At 37.2% G+C, this 23,801-nt stretch overlaps 2 protein-coding genes and 1 long non-coding RNA gene across 4 annotated transcripts; all 3 read right to left on the reverse strand.

Moving 5' to 3' along the window:
* Window positions 1-734: 734 nt before the first annotated feature.
* Window positions 735-1,529, reverse strand: LOC130462801 (uncharacterized). Its single transcript, XR_008923605.1, has 2 exons — window positions 1,321-1,529; window positions 735-1,201 (listed from the first exon to the last, which is right to left on the reverse strand). It is a non-coding gene; the product is annotated as an uncharacterized lncRNA (long non-coding RNA).
* Window positions 1,530-6,116: 4,587 nt separating this feature from the next.
* Window positions 6,117-7,901, reverse strand: LOC130463598 (uncharacterized). Its single transcript, XM_056832775.1, has one exon. The coding sequence runs from the start codon at window positions 7,899-7,901 to the stop codon at window positions 6,117-6,119; it is 1,785 nt and encodes a 594-aa protein (XP_056688753.1).
* Window positions 7,902-10,798: 2,897 nt separating this feature from the next.
* On the reverse strand, window positions 10,799-21,906 carry LOC110788034 (NADH dehydrogenase [ubiquinone] 1 alpha subcomplex subunit 9, mitochondrial). 2 transcript variants are annotated; one of them, XM_021992675.2, is made up of 13 exons: window positions 21,667-21,906; window positions 21,439-21,535; window positions 19,709-19,773; window positions 16,966-17,051; window positions 16,800-16,884; window positions 16,651-16,721; window positions 13,989-14,120; window positions 12,488-12,603; window positions 12,243-12,366; window positions 12,092-12,160; window positions 11,513-11,633; window positions 11,242-11,418; window positions 10,799-11,137 (listed from the first exon to the last, which is right to left on the reverse strand). In XM_021992675.2, the coding sequence occupies exons 1-12, from the start codon at window positions 21,752-21,754 to the stop codon at window positions 11,279-11,281; spliced, it is 1,194 nt and encodes a 397-aa protein (XP_021848367.2). In that variant the 5' UTR covers window positions 21,755-21,906; the 3' UTR covers window positions 10,799-11,137; window positions 11,242-11,278. The 2 variants fall into 2 exon arrangements, with proteins under 2 accessions (XP_021848367.2, XP_021848375.2); XM_021992683.2 differs by having other exon boundaries at window positions 10,864-11,133; window positions 21,667-21,884.
* Between the last annotated feature and the right edge of the window lie 1,895 nt (window positions 21,907-23,801).

The following is a 23,801-nucleotide window of genomic DNA, read 5'->3' on the forward strand; positions in this document are numbered from 1 at the left end:
GGCTGAAATTCAAGTAGTTAAGCAATGGAACACATTAGTTAAGCAAGGAAACGAATTAGTTAAGAAATGGAACCAATTAGTTAAACCTAAAATTCAATTAGTTAAGCAATGGAACAAATTAGTTAAGCAACATAACCAATGAGTTTACAAATGCAAAGAAGGTATTTGTTAAGCCTTAAATTTAATTACTTAAGTTTGAAGTTCAATTAGTTAAGCAATATAACCAATTGGTTAAGCAATGAAACTAATTAGTTAAGCAACAAAACGAAATAGTTAAAGCAATGGAACCATTGCTTAATTGGAACAAATTTAATCATAACTATATGGAGTACTTATTGTTAAAATTAAAATCATGCGGAGTAATTCAACTCATAAGGACAACTATTTGTAAGATACTTTAACTAATTTGTGTAAAACTTAACTATATATTCTGCTCATAAGAGTAACTATTTGTATAATATCCTCTGCAACTAATTTATATAATAGCTTAACTATTTAGCTAATAAGTGCAACTATTTATATTATACTTTAACTAATTTACATAAAAACTTAACTATTTCAATCGGCTCATAAATGGAACTATTTGTACTCCGTATACTTTAACTAATTCATATAAAACCTTAACTATTCGACTTAATATTGTAATTGTTTAAATGAACATATACTTCGTAGTATTGAATAGGAGGATGTTTCTGGATATAATCAAACCACAATTTTGAACAAGAACTAATAAATGTGCTAATAATATTAATTGACAAAACGTATTCAAATTCAATCTCACATTCACATACAAATATTTTTCAATATAAAATCTCATAGGAAAAGGGTGGAATAAAAGAATGATGGAAGGAACAATTCCTCATTTCCTCCTGCTAATGCGAGAACCAAGCTAGCCATCACTCGGCATGAGACCGAAGAATCCAAGGGGTGTGAGCTTGTGAGGCCGAGGTAGAGTCTCCATCTGCGCGCAGGAGCATCTGCGGCAAGGAGCACCTTGTCAACAACCTGTAAATCGCCGCAATTGTTGCGAGGAGGTGAATCGCCGCCTCTGTTCACGCTTCCCCCATCGCTGCGACTCTCCTTCATGCCCTTCCTTCAGTGCTCTTCTCTTTCCTTTCTCGTTGTTTGCTGGCCACCGCACCGCAAGATCTCCGGCATCGACGATAATCAAAATGGTCGTGGAGGATCTTGCGGTGCTCCGCTATGAGATCACATTAAATCACATCAATAATCAATAAAATCAACAAAAATAAATTAAAAACCTAAATTGTAAAATCAACAAATTAAAGAGGAAAAACTAAAAATCAAAAACCTAAAAACCTCAACAATGTTGGCGGCGGAGACGACGAGGTTCAGGACTGGGCCACTGCCCTGTTTACGACGGGGCCAAATTGAATCCATGTTGTAAATGGAGTGACGGAGGTAGCCAGAGATTGAGGAAGGAGAATGAGAATGTGTGAGGGGGTCGAAAAATCACGAGGCTAATGCGTGACCTCGTCCCTCGTGGGTGTGACGATTCTTTTTATTCAATCAAGTGTAATTGGATTCCCTGTGAGTATACACCCAATTGACTAGTAATATAGGAGTCGCCATTCAGTTTTTAACGACAATGAGAAAAACTGACAAAACTCGGTTATCGTGACATAAAGGGAGTGCAATTATGTTTGACCACGACGGCCGTAGGTTCCCTTGTGATCCCTGGTGTGGGGATCTCTCAATATACACCCGCAAGGTAGAGATTGAGGGTTCGGGGTACTGTAACTACCGAGAGGAGTACTTCGCTCGTCGATAACTCCAGAGGCAGGATATCCTTACTAGCTCAGCATAAATAATTGAAGGGACATGCGTTAACTATTAAACTAATCTGTGTTGATTTTAGCAATATGCAACATATAATACTAATTCGATCGTGATTATCTGATTTAAATAGCATTGAGGGACCTAGCATGATAATCTGATTTCCCAAAAATATCATATTTGTTAGGCGTGATAGAACAATCAGATTAGGTTAGTTTAACAGTTCGTAAAAAGGGCGAGGAAAGCAGTTAAATCATCGAAAAGGGACACATTACGACGCACCCTTGAGAGGTGCGTCACGGTTCTCAGAAAACTAACCACTTTGACTTTGCTATTTCTCCTTTTTATTTAACGAATCTCAATTATGGGACAGGATACGTTCTGTTCGATTTATGGATCGATTGCGACAGAACGCGTGAACAATTTCGCAGCCAGAGGCTTAGGCTAAGGGTTGGAGTCAATACTCAGAATATAATTGTGTATTGTTGTGTGTTCTTTTCACGTCGAATTTAGGGGGCTATTTATAGGGAAGAGTTCGTGGAAAGATAGAATTGCAGAGTTCTAATCCACAAAGAATTAGGAAAAAACACGTACCCAGGTATTTTCAGCGCCCAGGGCTGGGCGTCAAAGATTTCGGCGCCCAGCTCTGGGCGCCGAAAATATGATCCAGGCAATTTCAGCGCCCAGGGCTGGGCGTTGAAATTGCTGTTTGGGCCGTTTCTTTGTCAGATTCGGATTCCTGAAATCCGTAGAGTTTGAGATTAATTCGAGTCTTTAAGCGCATATCAATTTTATGACCTAATGCGTCTGGGCCCGTTACGAACTCTAGGCTCGTTAGGATTTCAATTAATACGTAACTCTTATTTTCGAATCATATTAGGAATAGGATTCTCGTAGTTTTCTATCTCATTTAGGATTTATGTTGGAATGCAACACCTAATTCTAACAGGTTTCTATCTTTTATGACTTGCCACTTTTAGAAGCTACCCTTTACGGCAGTTACTATTTTTAGCGGGTTTCCATAAATAGCAGGTTTCGGGTGAAATGAAATGGGGAATCGAGATTCGTTTATTTTATAGGAGATGCGTTGTCAAGTGGAGTTTTTATGCTTTCATCATCGAACCTTTCCCTTGCGGGAACGGGGACAAAAGTAGGTGTCTACAGAATGCGAGTTTCTAGGGTTTTGGAGGGGACGGAGACGGCGACGGCCGACAAGTACAACGGCAGCGACGACATGATCGAGTTTTGATGCAGGAAGGGTATCCCTTCACTACCAACTGACCTTCAAGAATGAAGATCAAACTCCTGAACAGGAAGAATAGAAGAAGGGAAGAAGATTTCAGAATAGAATTAAGAAGAGAAGAATAAGAGAAGTAGAAATTAGGAAAGAGAGAGAGAGAGATAGAGATTAGAGAGTAAGAAGGGGATTATTGTATTATGTAATTCGATGATTAATACAAAGGTCAATTGCCTTATTTATACAATGCTCAATCATTCAGCAAAAACAACTAACTGCCAAGTCAGCATGAGTAGTTATAACAAACTGTAACAAACTCAGATTTTGGCGCCAACAAGTCAACTTTAATAATTTTGACATTAAAAGTCCTTATCATACCTCCCTTGTTCTGAAAAATTTGTCCCAAGTTTATGGTAAGGGAAAGGTTGGATATTTAGCTTCAAACTCAACAACACTCATCCAAGATGATTCATGGTGAGGAAAATTCTCCCATTTAACAAGATACTGTACTAAGGGCAGATTCTGAAACTTAATAACCCTACTATCCAAAATAGCTGTAGGTGTGTAGATGGCTTTTGAACTCTTTCCTTGGAACCATTCTGGAATATGGGCAGCAATGGGTAGGTTACCATGAAAATCTTTCAATTGGGACACATGGAAAACATTGTGAATTCTAGCTTCCTGTGGCAATTGAAGCTGGTAAGCCACTTTACCAATGATAGTTGTCACCTGAAAAGGACCATAGTATTTCAGTGACATCTTATGGTTGGCGCTTAACTGAACTGATTGCTGCATGTAGGGTTGTAACTTTAGCCACACCCAATCACCCACTTTAAATACCATATTAGACCTATGCTTGTCTGCTTGATTCTTCATTCTAGTTTGAGCTTTGTGAAGATGTGACTTGAGAAGAGTAAGCATGTCTTCTCGCCTCTGTAAACTTCTGTCAATCTCTTCATTATCAGAATCACCAGGGAGATATGGCAAATGTAAAGGTGGTGGTTGACCATATACTACCTCATAAGGTGTCAGCTGTGTAGAAGAGTGGAAGTGGGTGTTATACCACCACTCTGCTAAGGGCAACCAAGCATGCCATTCCTTTGGATTTTCATTGCACATACACCTAAGAAGGTCTCTAAGCATTTGTTCACCACTTCTGTCTGTCCATCAGTTTCTGGGTGATAAAAAGAAGAGACCAAAAATGTTGTACCATGTAAACTGAAAAGACCCTTCCAAAACTGACTCAAGAATATTGCATCTCTGTCACTAACTATACTTCTAGGCCACCCATGTAGTTTAAAGACATTATCCAAGTAGGCTTGAGCAACTTGAATTGCAGTAAATGGATGAGATAATGTCATAAAACGACTATGTTTGCTCAGCCTATCCACCACCACAAAGATGACATCTTTGCCTCCATATTTAGGTAAACCTATTATGAAATCCATTGATATGTCCATCCACACAGCCTCAGGGATAGGTAGTGGTTGCAACAAACCAGGTTTTGCAGAGGTGTCATATTTTGCTGCTTGACATACTTTACATTGCTTCACAAAGGTTCTCACATCTTTGGTCATCCCTTTCCAATAGAACAAGTTTTAACTCTCTTGAGTGTAAGATCTCTGCATGAATGGCCACTTTCAGGTTCAGAATGCAGCCAATTGATGACTTTTGATTTCAGTGTAGAATCAGGACCTAAAACAAACTTGTTTTTCCTTCTCAATAATCCATCCCTGATGGTAAAATGATCAACTGAATCAGCATGTACCAAAGAAGTGATGACATTTAACAATCCATCATTAATAGTGTAGCTTTCCTTAATCAACTCTGTTAGATCAGAACTAACCATAGAAATTTCCATACATAGCAATGTTGATCCCTGTACCCTAGACAATGCATCTGCTGCGACATTTTCCTTTTCACACTTATATTGGATCTCATAATCAAAACCCATAAGTTTTGAGAGCCAAAACTGCTGAAAAGGGGTAGATATCTTTTGTTGCAATAACCAGTTCAAACTTTTCTGATTTGTTCTAATGATGAAATGTGCACTCATCAAATACTGCTCCCACTTTTGAACTGCAAACACTATATCCAAAAGCTCCTTTTCATTTACAGATAACTTCTGCCACCTAGGACCCAAAGATCTGCTGATAAATGCTAAGGGGTGACCTTCTTGCATCAACACAACCCCTATACCACTACTTGATGCATCTATCTCAACTATAAAAGTCTTGGTAAAATCTGGTAAAGCTAAAACAGGAGCTAAAACTAGACTTTTTTTAAGATGTTCAAAGGCATGTTGAGCTTGGTCAGTCCATGCAAAAGCCCCCCTTTTCAACAAATCAGTCAGAGGTTTGAAAATAAGGGAATAGTGCATCACAAATTTCCTGTAATAACCTGCCAAACCCAAGAAACTCCTTAACTGTTGTGGGAATTGACCAGCTTTCCACAGCTGAAATCTTTCCAGGATCAGTTTCTATGCCCCTTGCTGAGATGTAGTGTCCAAGGTATTCCACCTTGTCCATAGCAAAATTACATTTGCTAGCTTTAGCAAACATACTGTGTTGTCTCATTAACTCAAAAACTTGAGCTAAATGCATCCAGTGTTCCTCTTGAGTTTTGTTGTACACCAAAATGTCATCAAAGAAAACCAGCACACATTTTCTTAACAAAGGCTTACACACTATACATCCACCCTTGGAAAGAGGCAGGTGCATTTGTTAATCCAAAGGGCATCACTAAAAATTCAAAATGTCCTGCATGGGTTTTAAAAGCTGTTTTGTATACATCTTGATCACCGACCCTCAACTGATGGTATCCAGCTCTCATATCCAACTTACTAAAGATAGTTTCCCCGGCTAGCTCATCAATAAGTTCATCTATAACAGGGATAGGGAATTTGTTCTTCACAGTTCTATTATTAAGCTCCTTATAGTCCACACACAACCTCCAAATACCATCCTTCTTTCCCACAAGAACAACTGGTGAAGAAAATGGGCTTGCACTTTTCTGAATGATTCCCCTTTCTAGCATCTCTTGTACCAATTGTTCAATGATATCTCTCTGCTTCAAAGGGTATCTATATGGTCTGATATACAGGTCTTGAGTTTGTCTCTAGTGGTATTGTATGGTCAAATACCCCCCTGTGAGGTGGAAGTTGTTCTGGATCTGCAAAAATATCTTTGTAAGTTTTCTGCAAGGCAACTAACTCAGTTGGTAAAGGTTTGTTGTTTGATTCCTCCACTTCCAGTTTCATAAAAGTGATATCTCTTACTTGCAACAAACACAATTGCACTGCACTGTCAAACAATTTAGCAAAGGGAGTTCCTACCACTAACTTGACCTTTTGAGGGAGTACACCCTTCAACTCAAATTGTTCACCAGATTGAATGAATTCCTTCTTTAGCTCCTTGAAATCCCAACTAATTGGCCCTAATGTAGCTAGCCACTGGACTCCAAGTACCATGTCACACCCTCCCAAAGCAATCAACATTTCATCTGCTTTGAAGGTTTTCCCTTGCATTTCCCATGTAAATTCTTTACACACATGTTGACAGTTCAAGTGATTCCCATCTGCCACTGCAACATGCTGAATTGGAATTGTCTCTATTTTACATCCCATCTTCTTGGCTAAATCCAAATCTAGAAAATTATGAGTACTTCCATAATCCACCCAAATATGGAATAGTTTAGAGCCAATTAGCCCCTTTACCCTTATTGTCTGAAATGTTTGGTTACCAGAGAGAACATTGAGAGAAAGCACATGCTCAGTTAACCCCTCATCTTCTGAATCATTAGTTTCTTCATCACTGTTAGTGCCCAACTTATCATCACTGCTAGAAATTTCCACTGTGAATAATTGTGGTTCCTTGAATTGACATTTGTGGTTTCTGTCATAGTGTTGGTCACAATAGTAGCACAACCCTTTTGCTATTTTCTCAGCTCTAACATCAGCTGGAATATGTCTGAAGTTTCTTGCAAATTTGGGTTGAAACTTAGTAACAGGTAACTGAGGTTTAGTAGTTGGGGTAGGAAGGAGGGCTGGTCTGTTAACACTCACAGGAACAGCTTGTATGGCTTTGTTAATTTGAGAATAGGTTGTTGGTTTACTTGTGTTTGAATAAAATGTGGGGTTAACAGGCTGATGTGAACAAGCCATGTTTTGTTCTTCTTGCAGTCTTGCAAATTCAACAGCCTCAGCAATAGAATTTGGCTTGAAAGCTTTCACAAATGGTTTAACAACTGGATCTAAACCCCCAATGAAGCTATCCAAAATGTATTCCCCATGTAGAGAATGGTGTGTGTTCAACACATCAGACCTCAGATCCTCAAATTCATCAAGATAAGATTCAATGGAATCAGATTGTTTGAGTTTATTAAACTGTTCAACAGTGTTACTGCCTCTAGTATCCCTGAATCTAGCCATTAAATCCAAACAAAATTCCCCCCAGTCTACATTTCTTCTTGATGTTAAGTAACTTGTTACCCATTTTTCTGCCTTTTCTACCATATTCAATGATGCTAAATCCACTTTTTGTTCATCAGGTATATGACACAAATTGAAATATCTGCTACATTGTTTAATCCAAATTCGAGTATTGGTACCATCAAACTTGGGAAATGAAAGTTTAGGAGTATACCCCAATGTTTTGGCATGTTGACCATGGGAACCACCTGCTTGTCTGCTATGGCCATTTTCAGATGTACTATCCTTCAACTGGTTTATCTGGTTTCTCATATCTAACAGCAACTCCATGATTCCATCCATTTTCTTGGACTGGTCTTGGATTTGAGTTGACTGATCATCTACTCGTTGTGCTTGTGCAATCAATCTGTCCTCCAACTGCTTAAGGTGATCATCCATGGATTTCCTGGTTGTTGGCGCCAGGTTGAAAGAACTCTCAACAATTTCTCCAAGATTACAGGTTCTACAAACCCAAAACTGTTTCGATTGATTTCTCAACTCAATTCAATTCTACAATCAAAAATTGCAATTCCAGGATCGCAAAGAAGAATTCCAATCACAAACTGATTTCAATCAATTGAGCTCAGGTTTGCTCAACCACTGATGCAGGAAGGGTATCCCTTCACTACCAACTGACCTTCAAGAATGAAGATCAAACTCCAAAACAGGAAGAATAGAAGAAGGGAAGAAGATTTCAGAATAGAATTCAGAAGAGAAGAATAAGAGAAGTAGAAATTATGAAAGAGGGAGAGATAGAGATTAGAGAGTAAGAAGAGGATTGTTGTATTATGTAATTCGATGATTAATTCAAAGGTCAATTGCCTTATTTATACAATGCTCAATTATTCAGCAAAAACAACTAACTGCCAAGTCAACATGAGTAGTTATAACAAACTGTAACAAACTCAGATTTTGGCGCCAACAAGTCAACTTTAATAAGTTTGACTTTAAACTTCCTTATCAAGTGTTTAGGAGAGAGAGAGCGCGGAGAGTTTGGAAGAGAGAGAGCGCGCGCGCTTGAAGAAGGGAAGCGAGATATGAAAATGAAGGAGAATTTTTTTTTTAATAGTTGCACGTGTGTTCACGCGCGCATGGACAAGGTCGGCCGTCTGACAGGCGCGTGGCTATCAGGCGGTTTGACCGAAAAGCTTTTGATTATAATCGATAATGTAAAAGAATTAAAACAAGACAAGTAGAAACTAGAGTTTGTATCATGATACAACTCTACAACATTGTCTAACAAAATAAAAGACAATAACCTAAAACAAAATTGTGATCATATTTAATATGGAGTAAAATGATAAATTAAATCATTCTTTTTTCATGTATTCTAACACGTTTTTTTGAACATTAATATCTATAATTACATATAATAAAAATTGTAAAAAGTTGATATTTGAAATTTTGGCTTTGGTTCGAATTCAACAAGATTTCGATTGACTATGAAATTTCTTACATAATGGTGAGAGAAAAATTGTCAAAGTTGATTGGTAAATAGTGTCCAAATGACAAAAGATGCAAGTATTATATCCTATAAAAAAGAAAAACAAATGTAAACTTACAAATGTAACAAGTAAAATTCTTATGGTCAAAAAAAAAAAGAGTGAAATTCTTAACAACGTGCAAAAAAACAAAACAACTTTGAGTTCTGGTTCGGGTTTACAAATGCTTGTTCACGACCCGGGTACGTATCGACCCAACAGGTTAAGAGATTTCAAAAATAATAATTATTATATTTTCATTAATTTGTGTAATACAAATTAATAACTTTTCATACACAAGTTTATATTTAGTCAAATTCAATCATAAAATGGCGTATTATTCAAATCAAAATCGTATTATACTCAACAATAATAACAACGTGTTTACTCTGCTTAATTTTTTTTTTATAATCTCATGTATTACTAAAAGTACAATGATTTCAATCGGTCGGGTTAAAATGGATTTGGTCGAGTTTTGACCCATTACAGTTCGGGTTCGGATGAATCGGGTTACGGGTTACAAAATCTTTTTTAATGCTCAGTATTTTCGGGTTGGTTTCAGGTCGAGTTTCAGGTCGGGTTGATTTTTGACGGGTAAGGTACAGCTAGAAGTTAACTCAAACTTGAGCGCGAATGGAGACATTCTTCCAACAAACTCACGTCTTCGCCACTCCAAACAAAGGAAGAAGAAGAGGGGCAAGAAGGAGAAAAGCACATAGAAACGCAGCACTGAACCCAAACCTCTGAAAAAACTTACCCATACCCGTACCCTTCTTCTTCTTCTTCTTCTTCTTCTTCTTCTTCTTCTTCTTCTTCTTCTTCTTCTTCTTCTTCTTCTTCTTCTTCTTCTTCTTCTTCTTCTTCTTCTTCTTCTTCTTCTTCCTGCTTTCATCTCTTTCCCACATTACATCCCCAAACGACATACCAAGTCCAGGTTCTCCCATCTTCACTTCACTCCCAACCAAAATGGAATTATTCACCCCTTGAACGTTGTTGCTTATGTATATATTTATACAGCAACGTTCAGGCTGCTCCTTCGGGTTGCTCTGATGTACGTTCATCACTGCACCGACATTGCTTCCTTCCACATTGACGCGATCAAAGCTGACATGCTCACCCTCTTTTCGACTCAATAGACTCTTAAGCAGTCTTAATATGTCTTCACTTAATTCACCCTCTTCTTCCTTGGAATGCTTGAAGCTCTTCATACTGTGTTTTTCTTTACTTGTTTTGTTTGACATTTTTTTCTACAAAATGGGAAATCTAGCTTCCCCTTAATATAAATGTAAGGTACCAGTGTTCACTTGTCTGCTACAAGAAGGAAGCCAATATTCCCTAAGAATGACTTCAACAACACTCAATACATAGCTTCTCCTCCTAAAGTTGAAGGCTACTCTACCTAGTACTATACTACGGAGTACTCCGTACTAATATACTACTCGGTACTATTATTTGATTAATAAAACTCTGTAAAATAAAATTAAAATACAATTAAGATCAATAGGAATAGGAATAGGAATAGGAATAGGAATAGGAAGAGGAAGGATAACTGGCTTTAAATGATACCATCACTAATGGGTGCTAAATACTAGAGCCTTAATTATTTGTTGTAGAAGTACTACTCCGTATATTTGTGCTAAATGATGTCATGGTGACCGGAATATGAAAAATAAAAATAAAAATTAACATTCCGACTAGGACAAAGTACCCCTTCTTCCTTACTCTTTCCTTTATTGTTGCTAACCGGTAACCATAAACGTATGCTTAGTTAGAAACAATACAGGTAAAGGAAGGCGAGGAAAGAGAATGGGGAAATCGAGAGGAAAGGAAGGAGCTTGTATTTTCTTTTCAAATCTCTGACATTGGAAACAAGGACAATGTAAAGCAAAGAACATAGGGCACAGGAATTTCTCAAATAAATAACAAAACTGTTCACCCGGCATATACTGAGCCTCAGCTATTTGAACAAGCAAAGGCTTAAAAAATTACAGCATATGAGAACATTTCTCAAGATTATACAACCCTGAATGACAGAATAATCTCCATGTTTATTAATTCTTCTTGTTTTTTTGAAAGCAGGCATTTCAATCTTGATACAACCTACGGTGGTGACCCGCTAAAGATAGTCAGCACTCAAATTTTGTACTGTCCTGCCTATCACCATAATTGATAGAAGATCACATGAGAAGAAATCTTGACAAAGTAATGCCTGTTGTACTCATATTCAGCATACATGAAAATGTGAATGCATCACATACCTATTAAAAAGATCCCAGCAGGAGTTGACCCGGAATATCATCGCCAAGGGTCAGCTGAAATCTTTTCACTGATTGTAGACCCAAATTGTGGTCCGCCCTTCCGGTAACATGACAAAAACTCAACAGGATATCCTTTGAGCTTGTGTGGGACAATATCGAGATCCGCGAATGTTAATGCTGTAAGATCATTCAGATCAAAATTTTAACAGTGCCGGTCACTAAAAATAACAGGAAATCACTAGGGACTATATACTAAACTGAATATACTAACCCTTATCCGATACAACTGTATCTCCATAGAGGGCATGGATCTGGTCCAGATTGAATATTGATGGAGACGGTAAGGGAAACGGAACTTTGTTGATCAAGATATCTCGAGGAGTGGAAATGGCCTGAATTACAAAATTTAGTCATTACCTTTCAAGACACAAGCAAACATCAAAAACCTTGCACTTTTCCCATGGAATTTTGTCAGGCTAGATACTACTATACTAGATATCTTTCAGTTCTATACTCAAGAAGAAACAACCATCTCATACAACCGACTGAACCGAGAACAACTGTGAAGAATCAATTAGGACATGCTAATGCCAAGGACACTCCTCTGAGTCTCATAGAAAGCACACTCAACATTCAAAAGGAACTCCTAATCCGGTATATCTACAATATGTAGCAAACTAGCAATGATGTATTCTCCTCCTAAGAACTACCATGTAGATATTTTCTATTACTCAGTACTTAGAATGGGCCAAGATTCTAATTACTGCGAGTTACTGATCTAAAAGTAGCATAACAATGGCAAACCTGCACAGCCAACAAGGAAGTAACATGCCATAGAGCATTTGTTTACCTTTGCAATGGGAACCGGAATTTTCACATACCGAGGATATTCACGAATCGTTTCAAACATAAGTTCCGCCTGTAAGAAACAAATACTTCAGTTAGAATCCAACCAGTTGAATGTACAAAACACTACTAAGCTTAATAGTTCAGTGTATTACCAACTCCTGCACTGTATATACATCTGGCCCTCCAAGTTCATATGTTTTTCCCAAGCTAGAGCCATCATCTTTCAAAGCAGCAACAATTGCACCAGCAACATCAATCACATAAACAGGTTGTATCCTGGAGAGCAATGTAGGGAAAAGCGTTTACAAGAAATAAATAAAGATTACAACAAGTGCCATGTGTGTGTGTGTGGGAGGGGGGAGGGCAATATGGCAAAGTTGCAGAATTCCAGACATACTCTTTTGATCCATCCCCAATTAGGGGAAGGAAGCTATACTTCTTCACAAACTGCGCCCAGGTATTTAGAATCCGATCTTCTGTACCGATCATAGTAGCAGGCCTCATTATAGTTGCCTGCAGGTTCAAACGATTATAAGATTTCACTGTCAAATTTTGAAAGCATGTTGTTAATCTTGTTATTTTGCAGAATGTGAGATGCTTCCTATAGATAGTTTACAACTGAAAGAAAACTTAGCAAAGTTTTCAATTTACTACAAAATCCACACCATGAGCCCGTGACACGAAGTAAGAGTCAATCCAAGGCATGATTGATGTAGAACTAGGCCTCATTGAAGTAAGTTTTTGGAATGGAAAGGTACACAAAGTATATTGGTTTCTTCAGGTAATACAAGGTCACCAGCATGAAAAGGGAAATACAAGGCATGATTGATGTGAAACTTAAAGAGTTTGTATATTCAATCCGTGCAAGAGTCAATCCAGACAAAACACCTCCATAGCCCAGGAAATACAAAGCATGATTGATGTAAAACCTAAAGAGTTTCTTATTGGGATCATTTTGATTTTGCATATTCAATCCGTGCAAGAGTTAATCCAGACAAAAGACCTCCATAACACCTTCATAACCCAGGACCGGGGATGGCAATGGATCGGAACTGGACTGGATCCTACTAGATCCAGATCCATTTCTGCGGGTCCAAAATTTTTGTATCCGCGTGTAGGATCTAGATCCACTTGTAATTTGTTTTTCTTTCAAATAATATTATTTTTATGGTATTTTTTTAAAAAAAGAAGTTAAATTTATGCATTTATCCTACAATGCAAAATATATTCTAACCGAATAAAGAAAATAAATATCAAAATCATGAAAATATTAAAAGTTCATATTATTTTATACTGCCTCCGTTTTTTTATGTTCCCATTTACTGTAGACTCTTATTTCGATGAATGGGTGTAAGAAAATGTTGGAAAAAGTAATATTAATAAATTAATGGGAAATAGTGGGTAAAGTAGGAAAGACATGATGAAAATATGTAATTACTACGAGGAAAGTGGTAAGATGGTAAAAAATAATTGCCAAAAATAGAATAAAGTAGAAGTGGATACATAAAAAGAATAATAAAAAAAATAAAAAAAACTTTTCTTGGAAAGTGGATACATAAAACAAAAACCGGAATATATGTTTCATCATACTTTTTCTTAAAAATAAAATTCCTTTTTAAAACGGATTCATGGACCGGATCTGGTTCTTAAAAACAGGATCCGGAATTCCGGATCCTATCCGTCAGAAACGGATCGGGATCCGGATCCGTCGGGACCAAAATTTTGAAGATCCAAATCCGTTTTCATACGAATACCCTTCACACTTGCTACGATTCATCATCATAAGCTTTTGCAAAAAAAAAAGGGTTAATAAAATCCAAAAGGCTTTGGTCAACCGTCAACTTCTGAGTAATACTAAACAAGACACACTTAAGGGATACAAGTAACATCAGACTTACTCCTGGCAGTTCTCTCAAAATAGCTTCCTCTGCTGCAGCCTTAGCTTTAAGCATCCTGGATTCTGAAGTTGGAGATGCCCCAAGGGAAGAAACTTGAATAAATCTCATAATGCCACCATGTTCCTTAGCAATCTGCATAACAAGACAATTATTAGCAGAAAAGAAGTGAAACCATTGCATTCTCCATTTAAAAGTACCTACAAATATTATAATTCTTTGGAAATTGGGTGGCCTTTGACTTACATTAGGGTGATTAATATTATGCAAGAATGACATGAAAACTAATATTCAAAGTACTTTTTACTCTTGAGTAACAAGTCTTCAAGGAGATGAGTACTAGACTTAGGTATAATCCATTTTTATAGGCTAGTAATTATGAAGCACTATTATTATTTCAATCAAATTGTCATTGAAGCTTATTCAGAAAAGGAAGGCTTATGATCATGTTTCATGGGACTTTACTATGTCAATCCGTAAAAGTACGGGGTTTCTTGGTAAAAGGATGGGGGTTCATTTTTGTGTTTCTGCGACTCATAAACTCATTAATAAGTGTTAGTCAATGAGACCAACCGGTTTCTTTTCAAGGTCTCATGGGTACGCCAAGGTGCTACTTCTCGTATTTCATTCCAGTGATGGAGTCTTTAAGTTGAAATCGTTAATGTGGATGTATTCTGTGATGGACCGTACAGGCTGTACCACCAAGCCACCTACTCACATGGTCTATCACAGAAGGAATAAGAAGGGACAACATATGACAAGGGGCAGCAAGAGGCACAACTGACAAGAACGTTAACAGCACGCGAGGACAAAGCTCGTTAATGCAGCGTACTAGAGTGAAGCATGGAGAGTATAAATAGAGCAAGAAAGAAGAGAGCTAAGCATTGTGTAATTTGTAGTGTACTAGTGTGTGAAGAGATTTGTAACCTAAAGTTACTGCCTTTGAGAGTAGTGGCCTCAAGCTACTGTTTTGTATGTAAACCCTTATCAATTGATTAAATCAAAGCTCTCTTCCTAGCTGCTGTGTTCTGTTATTTTCTGTTTCTGCAGGTGGACCTTAAAAGTTCATTGCATATTCATGTATATTCATTAAACAATATTCCTCAACAGCTCGTCATTCCCCATTTATTTTTCGTTGATGATACTCTAAATTTTACAAACTGGACTAGAATAACTTGAATTTCTTTCGAAATGGTCATCATATTTTTGAAACAATGATAGGCTTGGTTGGAGGTATTTTTAAACAAGATGATTCATTATCTAATTTCTTTGGGGTTGGAGGTATTTTCATCAACCTATATAATCTATCACCTGCTGCTTCTTTCATGTGCTGAATCCAATTATTAAGAGTCTCCTTAGAATACATCCAGCATAAGAAAACAATGCTTATGTCAAGCAGGGGTAGTTTAACATTGATAAGAACACCCTGCCTGTTTACTTAATGACCATGTTCACTATCTAACTAGTGTGACTTTGAATATAGAAAAAATAATGATTTGTCCTGGCTCAGATAAAATATAAGGGTTTTTACTGGTTAACTGGATGGACTAGCATCCCGAGTATTCTAGAGACCTTGGCCTTGAGACTTGTATAGGCTCAGGATTCTCATCGATTTGTTTCATACAATCAGCCAGCCTATCAGGACGTAAATTAATACTCCCTCCGTCCCTTAATACTCGCACCGCTTTCCTTTTCGGGGCCGTCCCTTAATACTTGCACCGCTTCTATAAATGGAAATTTATACCAATATTATATTATTTCTAACACTTACTTACTAACCCCACCTACACCCCTATTCCCTACAAAAAATCATTTAAAAATTCACACCCCCATTTACCACTCCCCATATCTTACACATTTTCCACTAACTATATTAAAAAAATACCCCACTATCAACTAACACCCATTAAATTAATAAATCAATTTAAATGTCTTAAACTCCACACCGGTCAAACCGGTGCGAGTAGTAAGGGGCGGAGGGAGTAGTATTCACCATCCTGATAAGCATTTAGGTAGATATCCAAATGAACTTGAGTTCGTGAACCTAAATATGAAGTCAAGTTCACAAATGAAACAACTATTTGATGTGTAACAATTGCAAACTCCAGAGTCCGGGAAGAATTTGAAATAATATTCCACCAAATGAACAAGTCAGCTCTAAACCGGAGTTTGATCATTTTGATCTCAACGATAAAGATCACCAGCAACTTGTAAATCTCGAATTTAAAAACCTTTGTTAAACCAAGCAGTTCGTGTGAAGCAAACTAAAGTATAATGATTTGAAGAACCAAGGATTTGTCAGATTTTCAAGGGCTTAGCTTTATCACATCTAGCATACAAGTTACAGGTTATCTTTTTTATGCTTTTGTAAGCTTCATTTGGTCCACCAATTTTCATTCCTAGATTTTGCACATAAGACCAGGAGTAATATTTAGCCGGAGGGCATTATTGATCTCATTGCTTAATACGCCCTTGAGGTTGAGGGTTTATTCTTCTTGTCCTTGGCCCTCCTTTGTAAAAGGGTGACATCCCTTTCTAGTCCGTTATTTTCACTTATCTGCCCCTCTCCTCCACCCGCTAATTAAACAGAAAAAAAAAAAAGAGGAATGGTACAGTGGTACCAGTAGACAGTACATAATACAGAATGCACGAGCACAAAATCAACCTGAGCAAGCTGTTCAGCCATGTGGTGGTTGACTTCCTCAAAGCTGAAATTCCTTGTTTCATATTCCCTTCCTGCCCAAAATAGTTAACCAGATTAGGGATACCCACCTTTTCAAAAAAACAGAAAACTTAACAAGAAAAGAACAGTACCAATAAGATTGATAACAACATTAGCCTTTGCCATCACTGCTTTGATAGAATTTTCATCTCTTGGATCATACTTCATGGGTACAATCTGAAAAGGAATAATACACATCAGAGACCTACTTTAAGAACAAATTGCAACAAGTACACAAACCTCAATCTTGAAACTTACCTGCCCAAGATCACCCATCAACTTGAGATGACGAGGAGAATCCTCAGAACCTCGAAAAGGAACCAAAACTTGACTCCCCATTTTAGCTGCAGTAAACGAGGATGTTGTCAGAATTCAGAACACAGGGAAACCGGAGAGAGAGGAGATTTCCTAAAGTCAAAAGTAAATCAATAATGCTGGACAGAACACCTGTGCAAAAATGCAGCAGATGGAAGAGAAACAAGGAGAAAAATCAAAATCAACTCGTAATCCACAAATATCAGAAACCCAACATCTGGAATTGAAGCATCAGATAATAAAGATTGAGTTTGCAAAACATTGAATATTCGTAGGAAGTAGGGAGTAACTTAATAGTGAGAAAGAGAGGGAATGAGATAGAGCGAGAACTCAGTAAACAGAAAGTTTGTGTATCTGATTAAGTGCCTTTCCTTTAACATGCCCAACTTCATTTTTCACCAGCATCTTTATTTTCCTTTATTTATGTGTGGAACACTATATAATCTCATTATGGTATACTAAAGTTGTCTCGTGGGTGGACCTGTGTATGAGCTTCCATGGTGGCACTAGGTATCCTCTACTCATCCTTCTATGATACACATGAAACATCCTAAATAAATTTCATGACCTACATTTCCTGCAGGTACCTCCACGTGTTTCTACTAAGGCTTGCTCATATCTAATCCTATGGCCTTAAATTTCACTAATGGATAAGTTGCCTTCTAAATCATGTGTTACTTCTACAACATGCTCTCCTGGTAACCAGCCTATCCATTAATTAATACTATTTTCTATAAACTCACTAAGGATCATGGGCAACCTAACGTACTCAAGGTCGTACATCATCATCGGTGACGTGGGGCTGACTTCATGAAAGAAATAATGTATAACTTCCATATAACTTCTAAGATAAGACAAACACTATCAGAAGGGTTGGACCGAGTCATACACCAAACATGTACCTCATGTTTGCTAAGCATCTCACTCCTTGGGTGTCAATAATTCAATACTCCGCATAACACTGGATTACATAAAAGTATGATGGGTAATTGTAGGGACAGAGGATATTAGGTTCATGGTAAAAGAACCAATCATTGCAGGTGGTATGGTAGTATGCTACAATCACATAACATATAATTGAGACTATACATGTATCATAAACTCAAGGCTCAACACATCTAACATCACTCAATACCAAAAGTGTAGACTCAAATTATACAAAAAGTTAATAATTAAAATTCCTGAGACAACGGCCATAATTTAAGAAGTTCATTCACACATAATAACATAACAAATAACCTAACATATAAGTTCCCAACAATTTATAAAGTTATAACCTTTTAAAAATTAAGTAACGTCCCTTTTACCATGACCTAAAACCCCTTGTCCCTGACTATCTATGTGTTAGATTATATGGAGTTTCAATGTGTCATATCAACACATAAGGGCCAGGGACGCTAACTAACTAAACCTGAGGTACAAGCCTAATGTATAATTTGGTGTTTAACTGATGCCCTCCTCAAGGGAGAATATATAGCTATGAAGTTTTAAGAATGTATCCTATATTTCCCAAACGAGTTCAGCCCCTACATCTCCCGTGAATCCTGATATCGTACCCCTGAGAATCTGAGATAGTGACATATAGTACGGATGTTTAGAAAATAGTATCAATGGATAAGGAGTAATGGCTTGCTCAATTTGGGGGGATTTACCAGCATATCATGTTGTAGAGGTGAAACAGGAATCAAGAGGTAACTAGCCCACTAATGGGGAAGTACAGGATGTCAGATTACATTTTAAAAAAATTTGACTACTAGCCTATGAAGGAATTTGAAGCAAATGTAGGATGAGAGGTTCATCTGGAACGAGAATACACGACAATGACCTAGTGCCAGTCCGGAGGCTCATCCACCTCACCAGATAGTCCCAGCCCTGAAGGCAGTATTACCCTAGCCATAGTGCAGGTAGACTTCCTTCCATCACTGGAGGCAGAAAAAATGCCACTGGCTGAAATAGTTTACTTGCTTAAAGAAGGAAATCCACAAGAAAGATGGATCGTAACCACCGTATTAAAATATCTTGTGGATATAATAGCAGATCTTGTCCCCAGATGCAAAAAGCATGGAGACAACTGTGGAGAACCTAGAAGTGCGCCTATGTATACATGTTTCAGTTATGAGCCTGACATGAACCTGTTAGCAGATAGATAATCCCGGATCTGTAATATATCTTACGAATTCGAATTCTGTTCTGTAATGTAGTTGTGAACCTATTATGTAGTATATCATGAAATAAGAGTTTGTCTAGGGCTTTTACTCTGCAAAACTATCCATATCTTGTAATTTATATCGAATGTCTATTAACAATAACAGATTGTAAATGAAAATGAAATATAAAGAAGAGTGTTTAGTGAATGTCACTCACTATATTATATATTATTGCAGGAAAATAAAAAGAAAAATACTGAAGAACGGGAAACACAGTAAGGAGCTAGCTAAACAAACAAGAGAGATATACAGAGGAAACTCAGTATACATTGTCGTATCACCAAAATCAGAATCTAAAGGTTGACGCTTTTTCACCATACTCCCTTATCTTCAGGTTAAGCATTTTCCATATTTGATTGTTCATACAAGTATAACACCCGTATCCGGGCAAAGTATCATGGAACAAAAATGTGTGACATACAGAAATGAGATACCTCTAAAACAATTAAAACCAATAGATCGTGAAAGTCATGACTTACCAAGTTGCTGGACAAGGTAACGACCAAGAAACCCAGTTGCTCCAAATACGGTTGCGACAATGCCACTGCAAGACACAACATGGACAGTTTTACACAGAAAACCTAACTTGCTTAACTAAGCTGAACAACTTAAACTTCTTGATATAAGGCAGCTAATAAGAGCATACACCTACTAACTTCTACAGAGACGAAAATTTAAGCCACTAAATTAGCAGCTTTTGGTTTAAAGTTTTAAGATGCAGAATAATCAAGATGTGAATCCGGCCCTTAAATGACACCCATAGTGATTTAATAATAAGCCATGTGACCCTTCGACCTTCGTAAGACGAGATTGTACGTATTACATAACCTTGTCCTTTTCTCCCTTCTCTCCATTTGACCTTTTGTTTCTCGTGTTATCAACTCATTTCTCCCATTTCTGCTCGCAGGAGACTTTAAGAACTACAAGTGAAAATTGGCAAAAGAGGGGAGCTATCCTGATATACTCTCTTGTAGAGGCCTATGTTTCTCGTAGATGGAATTTGAAGGGAAATATCCATCATAAATCAACAGGTCTCCTAATTAAACTCTTCGTTAGAGCAGCACATCCGCACAATTATTTCTGTATCTAACGAATGTCAATAAGAGCTCAAGTCCCACAGAAACACATTTTTAAAATTACATTCCAAAGCTTCAATTATACGCTAATGGATCTCCTGCGGTTCAGATTTCTTTATTCCATTTCTCAAAACACCTTTCTTTAACATGCTTAAAATTGAAAAATAAAAGAACAAGAATTGAAATTCCACAAGTCCATCAAGGCATCAAGCAAGGATGAAGTACATGTGCAGAAGCTAAACGTGTGCCGCATAGCAAGTCTACACACCCTAGATCTGAGAAAGCACTAAAGCCAAAAGAAATTAGTATGCATTACACCCTAAAGCATCATAACTCACCCAAAGCAGTACAATTAAGTACAGTACCTAATGGAACTGTCGAAATCAAGTACACTGAAGAAGTGAAGACACGTTGCATTAAAAAACACTAAAGGAGTGAAAGCTAATAATAACAGGCACCTCAGTGAGATCAAAAGGCGCTGCCCATCCTAAAAACAATTCTTTCCAACTCACTTTCTCTAATGCGGCATTCTATGAAGTGTCCACCTCCAATAGCACTGCAAAACTCCGCTAGAATGTATTTAGGGATCAAATTACTAAATTTCAGAGGAATGGGAACAAAAATATACCTCCTCCAACTCACAATGCCTTTCGACAATTATCAACAAAATTAAGCTTCCGATGTTAATGAACTAGAGAGCTATGTAACCAATAAAATATTAGTGGTCGCCTTTTTACTATAAGCTAGCCAATTATTTTCCACACCATGGAACTAGAGAAATCGACAGTGCTTGTGCATTAAGACTATTTTCAGCCAAGCAGAAAAGTCATGAGAGGACGGGCGAATTCTACATTTTAACGGTAACAAAAACTTCCAGATCATATTCACTTAATGCACCATCTTCGAACCCCAATATAACTCTCAGCTCAAACAAGTTCAAACTTAGTTTATTAATAACAACAAGTTCTGAAGTAGTACAAGTTCAACAAACAAAATGGAACGAAAGAGCAACATTTTCATCAATTACAAACTACAAAAGCCGCATTTTCAACAGATGAAATCATACAAATACTAAATCCAAAGAAAACTCAATTCCTGGATTAATACAATCAAATTAAAAATGAGAAATTTACCTAACAGATGATCTTCCACCAGTTCCCTTTCTGATTAAGGGCACACCACCATTAGTAGCGAGCGTAGATCCATACCTCGAATGATCAGCACCATAACCTACATCCAACATAAATTAAAAATCGCCATATTCAAAACAAAATTGAAAAACCCTAGAAACGTCAGAAATTGCGATTCCCCCCCAAAAAATAAATCAAATGAGAAATTGAAAGAGGAGAGAGATAAATTACGGGGATTGGAAAGGGAATAAAGATATTTGAGAGATGAGATTGAATGAGAGTTTGATTTCTGCGTCAATCGCCTGGAAATCGACTGCATTTTTCTCCGATGAGAGGAGAGAGAAAGTGGTCAGAGATGAGCTGCCGATGGAATTCACTGGGCGCAGAGCGGAGGGGAAGGGACTGAGAGAGAGAAAACGGGGGTCGTTATTCGGTTGTGTGGCTTTAAGATCATGGATATAATCCCGAGCCCATTCAAAAAGCTTCAAGGGCCTAACCCAATATTATTTTATGGGAAAATTATATCCGGTGATCCTATGGGTGAGCAGAAATACTAGGTACCCGGCCTCGAACCTGGAGCTGCAAAGGATCTGGTGGGTCAAGACCTCGAGCCAAGATCAGTTTCTATTCCAAATTTTAGGAACCGGTCATAATCAGTTACGGATCTAGTTTTTAGGAACCCAGTACATGGTGGGTACTCGTTGGTACTAATTTTGGATTGGGCATTCAGTGAGACCGGTTCAGGAACCAGGTACCCAATATCAAACATACACAAATGGTTCTTATAATTATGGAATTATGTGTACGTAATTTAGTATTGGATTTAATTTGGTGTATGTGAGTTTGTGAGTCGTATTGCCGAAAATAGGCAACTTATAAATTGTCAAACTGATAGTTTATAAGATAAAAGCAGAAGTACAAATGTAGTTTTGACTTAATTGTTAACTAAAGAAAACATGAAAAAAGTGAAGGCTAATCGGGTACCCGGTCCCGCTCACCCCTATGGTACAATTTTTCTATCACAAATTCTTATTTACAAATGATGTACTAAAAATATTGTATATCGAAGTAAAAGTTAACTAAAAATGCTTTAAAGTTACCTTATATATATACTCCCTCCGTCCCGGAATACTTGACCTGTTTTCCTTATCGGGCCGTCCCTTAATACTTGACCTGTTTCTAAAAATGGAAATATTCTAACAATATTATATTATTTCTCACTCCACCCCTATTAACCCACCTACCCCCTACTCCATACAAAAAATAATTAAAAATTCAACCCCTACTCTCCCCATCCCCACCCCTTTACACATTTCCCACTAACTACATTAAAATAATACCCCACTATCAACTACTACCTATTAAATTAAATAAGTCAATTCAAGTCCCTTAAACTCTGTGTCGGTCAAACCGGGTCGAGTATTCCGGGACGGAGGGAGTAAAAGTTATCAAGTTTTTAGTAATTTAAATTTTTATAATGTATAAATTAATCATTTAAACCTTTAAAATATTTATCTAACAACATTTTTTATAATATAAAAGTTAATCAAAACTTATTAAACGTTACAAAAAAAAAAGGTAAAAGTTATCTTGGTGTACAATAAATTTATTGTACACCTTGTGCGTGCAACACCTTTTGTCTTTTCTATATGGTGGAATCAAAATATTTTGACTTCCTAAGAGCATGTGTATTGGGGCTCTTGAAGTGGCTCTCCAAGTAGCTCTTCAACAAGAACTATCTCTTGGCCAACATTGGGGCTCTTATGTAGCTCTTCATGGAGAACTACTTCAAGGTAGCTCTTGCCCAAGAGCCCTCCAAGAGTTGATTCTTGTTGAAAAGTGGGGAGTAACTTTGGTTAAAAGACACTTAATTATGAAAAATGGTAAAAAAGAGATTGGAGAACTCATTTGGGGAACCAACCAATGTTGGGTGTTTTTTAGGAATGAAATCTTGAATGTGTCTTGTAGAGAGATAGGGGGTAGAGAGAGAGAGAGAGTGTGAAGAACCCTTCAAGAGCTCTTTTGAGTCAACTAATGTACATGCTCTAAGATGATCTTGTAGTATTGTTCACTAGAATAGTACACATGCGATATATGGTTTATAAAGTTCACATATTGATCTTACATTAATCTAAATATTAAGATTGATGATATTAACTTCTCAATTCATAGTTAAATAACTTAACTATCATAAAAAATATACAATATTATAATGGAGGTGATGATTAAAAATTTAAAGATTTAACATTGACCTACTCGGAACAATACAAAATTTCACATCAGAAATTTACTTTAATGCTCTGTATAATTTAAACTACAGAATTATTAAAACATATTTTTACTCGTGACATAATGTACACCCTTAG

This window comes from Spinacia oleracea, chromosome 6 (assembly GCF_020520425.1).
Source record: "Spinacia oleracea cultivar Varoflay chromosome 6, BTI_SOV_V1, whole genome shotgun sequence".
Lineage (NCBI taxonomy): Eukaryota > Viridiplantae > Streptophyta > Magnoliopsida > Caryophyllales > Amaranthaceae > Spinacia > Spinacia oleracea.

Excerpts from the sequence above, each read along its gene's own strand:
- LOC130463598 (XM_056832775.1), bottom strand. The coding sequence starts at position 7,901 with ATGGATGATCACCTTAAGCAGTTGGAGGACAGATTGATTGCACAAGCA.
- LOC110788034 (XM_021992675.2), bottom strand. The coding sequence starts at position 21,754 with ATGCAGTCGATTTCCAGGCGATTGACGCAGAAATCAAACTCTCATTCA. Across the intron at positions 12,604-13,988 it reads TTTTGAGAGAACTGCCAGGA|GCAACTATAATGAGGCCTGC; the intron begins GTAAGTCTGATG and ends TTGAACCTGCAG. Across the intron at positions 12,161-12,242 it reads TATATACAGTGCAGGAGTTG|GCGGAACTTATGTTTGAAAC; the intron begins GTAATACACTGA and ends TGTTTCTTACAG.